General features: G+C 53.7%; 1 protein-coding gene across 1 annotated transcript in view; it reads right to left on the bottom strand.

Moving 5' to 3' along the window:
* Positions 1-9448, bottom strand: part of LOC108802888 (nicalin-1-like) — a 31947-nt gene that overhangs the window by 17412 nt on the left and 5087 nt on the right. The window contains exons 4-8 of the mRNA XM_018574742.1: positions 8937-9031; positions 8754-8840; positions 6795-6898; positions 6609-6697; positions 4506-4645 (exon numbers count right to left, since the gene is read on the bottom strand). Coding sequence (XP_018430244.1) covers positions 4506-4645; positions 6609-6697; positions 6795-6898; positions 8754-8840; positions 8937-9031 — 515 coding nt within the window. The remainder of the gene's footprint in view (positions 1-4505; positions 4646-6608; positions 6698-6794; positions 6899-8753; positions 8841-8936; positions 9032-9448) is intronic.

Here is a 9448-nt window from a genome sequence, read left to right as displayed (position 1 = left end):
GGTGTGCCCTGTCTGTGCCCGCCTCCTGAGAGTCATTGGAAGGTGTGCCATATCTGTGCCCGCCTCCTGAGAGTCATTGGAAGGTGTGCCCTGTCTGTGCCCGCCTCCTGAGAGTCATTGGAAGGTGTGCCATGTCTGTGCCCGCCTCCTGAGAGTCATTGGAAGGTGTGCCCTGTCTGTGCCCGCCTCCTGAGAGTCATTGGAAGGTGTACCCTGTCTGTGCCCGCCTCCTGAGTCATTGGAAGGTGTACCCTGTCTGTGCCCGCCTCCTGAGTCATTGGAAGGTGTGCCCTGTCTGTGCCCGCCTCCTGAGTCATTGGAAGGTGTGCCCTGTCTGTGCCCGCCTCCTGAGTCATTGGAAGGTGTGCCCTGTCTGTGCCCGCCTCCTGAGTCATTGGAAGGTGTGCCCTGTCTGTGCCCGCCTCCTGAGAGTCATTGGAAGGTGTACCCTGTCTGTGCCCGCCTCCTGAGAGTCATTGGAAGGTGTACCCTGTCTGTGCCCCCCCCGAGAATAATTAAGAGGTGTGCCCTGTCTGTTCATGCCCCCTGAGAGTCATAAGAAGGGGTGACTTGTCTGTGTCCGGCCCCTGAGAGTCATTGAGAGGTGTGCCCCGTATTCGCCTGCCCCCCAAGAGCTATTGAGACATGCTCCCTGTCTGTGCCCGCCACCTGAGAGTCATTGAGAGGTGTGCCCTGTCTGTGCCCACCCCCTGAGATTCAATCGAGAAGTGCATCATGTTTGTGCCCATCTCCCCCGAGGGTCATTGGGAGGTGTACCTTGGCTATGCCCGCCTCCCCCGAGGGTCATGGTTGGGTGTGCCTTGGCTATGCCCGCCTTCCCTGAGGGTCATGGATGGGGGTGCCTTGGCTATGCCCGCCTCCCCCGAGGGTCATGGATGGTGGTGCCTTGGCTATGCCCGCCTCCCCCGAGGGTCATGGATGGGTGTGCCTTGGCAATGCCCGCCTCCCCGAGGGTCATGGATGGGTGTGCCTTGGCTATGGCCGCCTTCCCTGAGGGTCATGGATGGGGGTGCCTTGGCTATGCCCGCCTCCCCCGAGGGTCATGGATGGGGGTGCCTTGGCTATGCCCGCCTCCCCCGAGGGTCATGGATGGGGGTGCCTTGGCTATGCCCGCCTCCCCCGAGGGTCATGGATGGGGGTGCCTTGGCTATGCCCGCCTCCCCCGAGGGTCATGGATGGGGGTGCCTTGGCTATGCCCGCCTCCCCCGAGGGTCATGGATGGGGGTGCCTTGGCTATGCCCGCCTCCCCCGAGGGTCATGGATGGGGGTGCCTTGGCTATGCCCGCCTCCCCCGAGGGTCATGGATGGGGGTGCCTTGGCTATGCCCGCCTCCCCCGAGGGTCATGGATGGGGGTGCCTTGGCTATGCCCGCCTCCCCCGAGGGTCATGGATGGGGGTGCCTTGGCTATGCCCGCCTCCCCCGAGGGTCATGGATGGGGGTGCCTTGGCTATGCCCGCCTCCCCCGAGGGTCATGGATGGGGGTGCCTTGGCTATGCCCGCCTCCCCCGAGGGTCATGGATGGGGGTGCCTTGGCTATGCCCGCCTCCCCCGAGGGTCATGGATGGGGGTGCCTTGGCTATGCCCGCCTCCCCCGAGGGTCATGGATGGGGGTGCCTTGGCTATGCCCGCCTCCCCCGAGGGTCATGGATGGGTGTGCCTTGGCTATGGCCGCCTTCCCCGAGGGTCATTGGGAGGCGTGCTTTTTCCATGACCTCTCATATTTGGTGACCCAATCACAGACAGTTATATCATCCAAAGAAGGAAGAGTTGGGCGCCTGCAGCACTTTAATTTCTGGTTCTTCCATACTTGGGGTCTATTTGTAAAGATTTTCCCCCAAGATTCACACTTTTTTAATAGAAGTCCATTTTTAGAATATAATGAATCCTGGGTGAAAGTTTTGTGAATCTTGGGGGAAAACATTTAAACATATACCCCGTGCATTTTGTTAGATAAGGCCGTTCATTGGAGTGCTGTATAAGTAATGTCCCACAATGCCCTGCAACTGGATTATATGGGGCTTTTTGGATGGGAGAGTACCACCTCTTACCCCTTATCCTCTCAGCAATACTTCCAGCAGGCTGCAGTAGAGCAGAGGAGTCAGTGTTGCCCTATTGGCCAATCAGGAGGTGTATTGTTAGACAGTTAAGGGGGTTCCGGTGGGCGGAGCTGAGAATCCCTGGCTTGCGGAATCACAGGCTGAGCTTTCGGTGTGCCAGGAAACCAGGCGGTCACACAGCATGATCATCTGATGAGACGTGTCACATGTTAGAAACGGTTCATTTACCGTCTGCAGCTGCCTCAGGAACTCCCACTGCGCGCTGCCCTCTGGGGGCGGCCGAGAGACGTGTAGGTGGAGGGAGTCGCCATTGGCCAAGGTGTCCAGACACAGGACGAAGGCCACGTTCTCATGGAGGATGCTGGTTTCTAGGGGAGAAAACATTAAAGTGAATGACCTCAAAATCAGCGAAGTCTGATAGTTAGCGCTAGGGGCCCCTGAGAGCCGGAGGTCCATCCATGTCCCCTTCATAACCCCTCCTCCCCCTCATATCCCCCATCTGTCCTCACACTTCCTGCAGAACAGACCGAAAATAGTGCAGCTCGCCCTTCCTTAGATGTGACATTAGTTTTTTCAGGATATTACTCGGTGATCCCAGTAACTCACTTCCTGTCCAGGGTGACAACGCTCACAGTTCTCAGTGGAGTGTCTAAGTTATGGCATGTGGCCTGGGCATCGGTGGTAGGGGGGCCGTATCACCCATCAATATAGAGATGTCCAGCGTGCATCCGAATAATATATTCTGTCCTCCAAGGTAGGAAGTGTACATAGTATAGCGGCATTACTTTATCTGAGAACTTCCATATGAGGGTTGCTAGGAAGCCGGGAGCTGCCGGTGTCTTGGCAACCAGTGATGTACTAGGCCCCATTCAGCTTGAATGACTGCTGCATGTAAACAAAGGGGCCGAGACCTAGTGACATAATTAACCTAATGTGGCCCCATGTCTGTCTGTATTAGGGTTGTCACCTTTTCATCCCGAACACTTTAGCCCCTCACGCAGCAAATTTTATTTTTGCCACAATATAGAGTAGAGAGTGAGGTAGAGGAAGCCAGGGGAGAGAGTAAGGAGACCACTATTACATTATACAACAATGCAAAATAATTTTGACGCTACTCTGTGTTGTTCTGGGGTGGTGCCATGATGTCTCCAACGTCTCAGGTGGCCTGTGCGGGCTCTCACCAGGGCTGTGTGAGCTCTCAGGTGGACTCCACAGGCTCTTAGGTGGGCTGTGCAGACTCTCAGGTGGCTGTGCAGACTCTCAGGTGGCTGTGTGGACTCTCAGGGTGGCTGTGTGAGGTCTTAGGTGGGCTATGCGGGCTCTCAGGTGGCTGTATGAGGTCTTAGGTGGGCTATGCGGGCTCTCAGTTGGCTGTATGAGGTCTTAGGTGGGCTATGCAGACTCCCAGGTGGCTGTGTGAGGTCTTAGGTGGGCTATGCGGGCTCTCGGGTGGCTGTGTGAGGTCTCAGGTGGACTATGCAGACTCTCAGGTGGCTGGGTGAGGTCTTAAGTGGGCTATGCGGGCTCTCACGTGGCTGTGTGGGGTCTTAGGTGGGCTATGTGGGCTCTCAGGTGGCTGTGTGAGGTCTCAGGTGAACTATGCAGACTCTCAGGTGGCTGTGTGAGGTCTTCAGTGGGCTATGCGGGCTCTGAGGTGGCTGTGTTGGGTCTCAGGTGGGCTGTTCTTCCCCGAGGGTCATGGATGGGGGTGCCTTGGCTATGCCCGCCTCCCCCGAGGGTCATGGATGGGGGTGCCTTGGCTATGCCCGCCTCCCCCGAGGGTCATGGATGGGTGTGCCTTGGCTATGGCCGCCTTCCCCGAGGGTCATTGGGAGGCGTGCTTTTTCCATGACCTCTCATATTTGGTGACCCAATCACAGACAGTTATATCATCCAAAGAAGGAAGAGTTGGGCGCCTGCAGCACTTTAATTTCTGGTTCTTCCATACTTGGGGTCTATTTGTAAAGATTTTCCCCCAAGATTCACACTTTTTTAATAGAAGTCCATTTTTAGAATATAATGAATCCTGGGTGAAAGTTTTGTGAATCTTGGGGGAAAACATTTAAACATATACCCCGTGCATTTTGTTAGATAAGGCCGTTCATTGGAGTGCTGTATAAGTAATGTCCCACAATGCCCTGCAACTGGATTATATGGGGCTTTTTGGATGGGAGAGTACCACCTCTTACCCCTTATCCTCTCAGCAATACTTCCAGCAGGCTGCAGTAGAGCAGAGGAGTCAGTGTTGCCCTATTGGCCAATCAGGAGGTGTATTGTTAGACAGTTAAGGGGGTTCCGGTGGGCGGAGCTGAGAATCCCTGGCTTGCGGAATCACAGGCTGAGCTTTCGGTGTGCCAGGAAACCAGGCGGTCACACAGCATGATCATCTGATGAGACGTGTCACATGTTAGAAACGGTTCATTTACCGTCTGCAGCTGCCTCAGGAACTCCCACTGCGCGCTGCCCTCTGGGGGCGGCCGAGAGACGTGTAGGTGGAGGGAGTCGCCATTGGCCAAGGTGTCCAGACACAGGACGAAGGCCACGTTCTCATGGAGGATGCTGGTTTCTAGGGGAGAAAACATTAAAGTGAATGACCTCAAAATCAGCGAAGTCTGATAGTTAGCGCTAGGGGCCCCTGAGAGCCGGAGGTCCATCCATGTCCCCTTCATAACCCCTCCTCCCCCTCATATCCCCCATCTGTCCTCACACTTCCTGCAGAACAGACCGAAAATAGTGCAGCTCGCCCTTCCTTAGATGTGACATTAGTTTTTTCAGGATATTACTCGGTGATCCCAGTAACTCACTTCCTGTCCAGGGTGACAACGCTCACAGTTCTCAGTGGAGTGTCTAAGTTATGGCATGTGGCCTGGGCATCGGTGGTAGGGGGGCCGTATCACCCATCAATATAGAGATGTCCAGCGTGCATCCGAATAATATATTCTGTCCTCCAAGGTAGGAAGTGTACATAGTATAGCGGCATTACTTTATCTGAGAACTTCCATATGAGGGTTGCTAGGAAGCCGGGAGCTGCCGGTGTCTTGGCAACCAGTGATGTACTAGGCCCCATTCAGCTTGAATGACTGCTGCATGTAAACAAAGGGGCCGAGACCTAGTGACATAATTAACCTAATGTGGCCCCATGTCTGTCTGTATTAGGGTTGTCACCTTTTCATCCCGAACACTTTAGCCCCTCACGCAGCAAATTTTATTTTTGCCACAATATAGAGTAGAGAGTGAGGTAGAGGAAGCCAGGGGAGAGAGTAAGGAGACCACTATTACATTATACAACAATGCAAAATAATTTTGACGCTACTCTGTGTTGTTCTGGGGTGGTGCCATGATGTCTCCAACGTCTCAGGTGGCCTGTGCGGGCTCTCACCAGGGCTGTGTGAGCTCTCAGGTGGACTCCACAGGCTCTTAGGTGGGCTGTGCAGACTCTCAGGTGGCTGTGCAGACTCTCAGGTGGCTGTGCAGACTCTCAGGTGGCTGTGTGGACTCTCAGGGTGGCTGTGTGAGGTCTTAGGTGGGCTATGCGGGCTCTCAGGTGGCTGTATGAGGTCTTAGGTGGGCTATGCGGGCTCTCAGTTGGCTGTATGAGGTCTTAGGTGGGCTATGCAGACTCCCAGGTGGCTGTGTGAGGTCTTAGGTGGGCTATGCAGACTCCCAGGTGGCTGTGTGAGGTCTTAGGTGGGCTATGCGGGCTCTCGGGTGGCTGTGTGAGGTCTCAGGTGGACTATGCAGACTCTCAGGTGGCTGGGTGAGGTCTTAAGTGGGCTATGCGGGCTCTCACGTGGCTGTGTGGGGTCTTAGGTGGGCTATGTGGGCTCTCAGGTGGCTGTGTGAGGTCTCAGGTGAACTATGCAGACTCTCAGGTGGCTGTGTGAGGTCTTCAGTGGGCTATGCGGGCTCTGAGGTGGCTGTGTTGGGTCTCAGGTGGGCTGTGTGGGGTCTCAGGTGGGCTATGCAGACTCTCAGGTGGCTGTGTGAGGTCTTAGGTGGGCTATGCGGGCTCTCAGGTGGCTGTGTTGGGTCTCAGGTGGGCTATGAATGGCTTTGCTGTGTCTATGTCCCTGTGTGTGTCTGTATGTCCTTGAATACGTGTACATGTCTATCTATCACTCCTGTGTGGACACATCTGGTTACAGGATGAACAGGAATGGGAACACTATTAAAGGATGCGGTGACCATCTTCCAATAAAGCGCCTGATATAATATGGAATGACTCCGGTGCTCCCGGGGCAAAGACCCAAGACTGCCTGGAATGGCCACCCAGGTGTCATATGAGTTTGTAGTCATGTGACCCAAACCAGGTCTATACCTTATTGATACTTTCTCCCTTTCTCTCTATTTGTATGGTTGTGTTTTCCAACATGCAAAGTTTCAAAGATTGATGATTTTGTTTTGTCTAAAGAACCATTCTTGGGGTGACTACAATAATGACTACAAAGGGCACCCAGAGCTCTGAGCAGAATTCCCGAGGCAGGTGCCCTGGGTGCCAGGATGTAACAACGCCCATGGTATCCACATACCGGAATGGTCCAGATGTTCCTCTATCCATCGCTTGCTTCCATGATAATTGAACTTCCCTCCTCCGGTCAGAGCGAACACCATGTTATACCTGAAATAGAACACAACAAATGCGTCTCTCCATCTGTGCGCATCAATGTGTGTTATTCCGCGTCCACTAAAATCTATCTACAGAGTTCACTGCAGACCTGGGCTGAGTCCTCCAGTCGCTGTACAGAAGGTGAAAGAGACGAACCATCTCCAGGAGAACTGAGACCCCGCTGCCATTGGAGTCCGCTCCATAAGCCAGGTACTGCCAGAGATATCGGAGAGATGAGAAGTTGAGTTACCAAGATTTGTTCATGTATCACGTACCTGGTGGAGGACCGATTGGCTGAGGAGGCCTCCCTTGCTGCTCTTGTCTCACACCCCTGTTTGTGGGGTCAGGGAGCAAGTAGACAGAGAGGAGCACGGGCGCCAAGGTGTTCAGACACAGTGCCTGGTAGAAATCCAGCAACTGGGTCCCTGGGAGGATGAGCAGCAGTGGCGTCACAAGGTGGGTGTGGGGGGGTGGGGGCCGCACCCGGGTGACACCAAAATGATTGACTGACACCAAGCGTGATAACATCACACGCGTGCGTGATGACGTCACGGCGGGGTGTCACCCGGTCACCGCCCCCCCCGGGTGACACCCAGCCTCGGGACGCCACTGATGAGCAGACTGGCATTCAGCTGAGAGGTGGTTTGCTGCAGGAAATTGGAGCGAAGTCAAAAAAGCCAGGGGTCAAAGCCAGATGGTCAGCACGGTACCAGGGGAAAAGACAGAAGCGAATCCAGGAAACAAGGAAATCCGGGTCAAGGCAACAGGAGATCAAACTGACAGTAAACACAGGAACACAAACTGAAAGACCGTTTAGCACTGGCCCATTGAGCAAGCCAGTTTAAATAGGGCCATCCATTAGGGAGAGACGTGTCACTTCCTGTGCGCCACGTTCGTACGTACGTTCCATTGCGTGCGCATGTGCATTAGCGTATGTTTTCCGGCTGCCTGGAAGACTGGGACCTGCATATGTGCAGTAGCGCGCGAACTAGGGTTGCCACCTTTTCTTCAAGCGAAACCCGAACACTCTAGTAGCCCCTTTCTTAATTTTGGTTGCCCCTGTCTGCCTAACATCTTGTGTCCGGGTTTCTGCAACCATGAAACCCGGACACAGCATTCAAAACCCGAACTGTCCGGGTAAATCCTGGACAGGTGGCAACCCTAGCGCGAACTCCCAGCTATGGCCTTACATCATGTGAATGTCATACTCCAGCAATGAGTCATATGATAGGCATGGGTCACATGGTCTCTACCCAAGGTTGATTGACATGTGAGCTGGACCATTGGAAGCTTTTCCTGAACAGTGATCTTCAGCTTTAGCAGAGACCAGGTGACCAATGCCATTGGTCATGTGACCAGAGTCCAGGTTGAGGTGAGAGGTAAAGCCGTGTTTTTTGAGACTTTCGGCCTTACTTTCCAATGGAGTCATATGGGCGTGCTAAGCCGGACTCTGGACAGGGAAGTAATAATAATAACGTCTCCCCCTACCTCTGCTGAGGGATCTAATGATCATATTTTCTAGTGGCTAGAATGACACAGACTAACGTTCCCTACATAGAGGTCTCACCACGGCTGGTGGCCCGGTCCTCTTCTCTTGGGCACTGAAATGTGAGCGGGCACTCCTACCCGTGGCCATGTCTAATCCTGATTATGGGGCTGCTGACCCTGCACTGTTACAGACCAGGCCTGATGATGTCAGTAAAAAGGGCGGCAACAAGACCGGATGTAAAAAGGACAGCTTTAGCAGACCGGTCATCACAATCAGAACTAATGTGGAGGAGGATCATGGGACCGTGGAATAAAATATGACCTTGTGTTATCCATCAACTAGACACAATGAGCAAGAGATCCTCCTCCCTCTGTGCACATCAAGACCCCTCCTCTTCTGTGGGTGTCTAATTACTCCCTGTGCTGATCCAGCTCCTCTACCCCATAACCTTTTAATGTAGCTGCCTGGGGAGGCGTGAGGGAGAACACTGTAGCATGGCATGTATGTCTGCATCATACATGCCATTCATTTTGTCCACCTCACAGGAGGAGATATGTTGTTATCTAGTCGGTCACTTACCGGAGCAGCTCCAAACGAATCATAATGGGCAACAATCACGACTGAAGGCAGTTCGGCAACATCCCCGCCGCGTCCCGTCAGCTGTCCCTGCGCAATTCATAATAACGGATATTAATGTGGCCCTAGAATTAAATGGGCACGTTGACATCTCCCATAGACTAATACACAGCAGGGGCCACGTACCTCCAGGGTGACGATGACGGGGTGCACGATGGGTTTGCTCTGTACCTCGTTGGTCGTCATCTGGAAGCCGCTTCCCATCACCATCCCGAACAAGACTACGAAACAAAAGAATTATAATCCTGAATATTCCCAGAGATGACCTATCATTGGACAGCTTGGCACGGCACGGTAGGACCTGTGTTGGCGGGCTTCGGCCTACGAAGAAGTGTCGTTTGGTTTTGACATCAGTTGCCGATGTTCCTGAGAACATTCAGTATTCTAATATCTGCAGCCGACCTTCTGAGCTGCATCAACTTGCTTCAAGCTGCTTTTGCATTCTCATTGACTTGTATGGGGGAAGAGAAGCAATTCTGACGCCTCAACACACAAGTCCTGACATGACCATCTCCACCACTCTGGATGGGAGCCAACCAAGAAACATGGAGTATGCTGTATGTGGTCTGGAATCATACTTCCCCATCTTACAGAGAGGCCAAATGTCCTGTAGCCTCCCCCCCCCCTTCCCACACACA

This window comes from Nanorana parkeri, unplaced genomic scaffold (assembly GCF_000935625.1).
Source record: "Nanorana parkeri isolate BGI_ZX_2015 unplaced genomic scaffold, ASM93562v1 scaffold3204, whole genome shotgun sequence".
NCBI lineage: Eukaryota > Metazoa > Chordata > Amphibia > Anura > Dicroglossidae > Nanorana > Nanorana parkeri.
The sequence above is the reverse complement of the archived record's forward strand: the minus strand, read 5'-3'. Positions and strand labels throughout refer to the sequence as shown.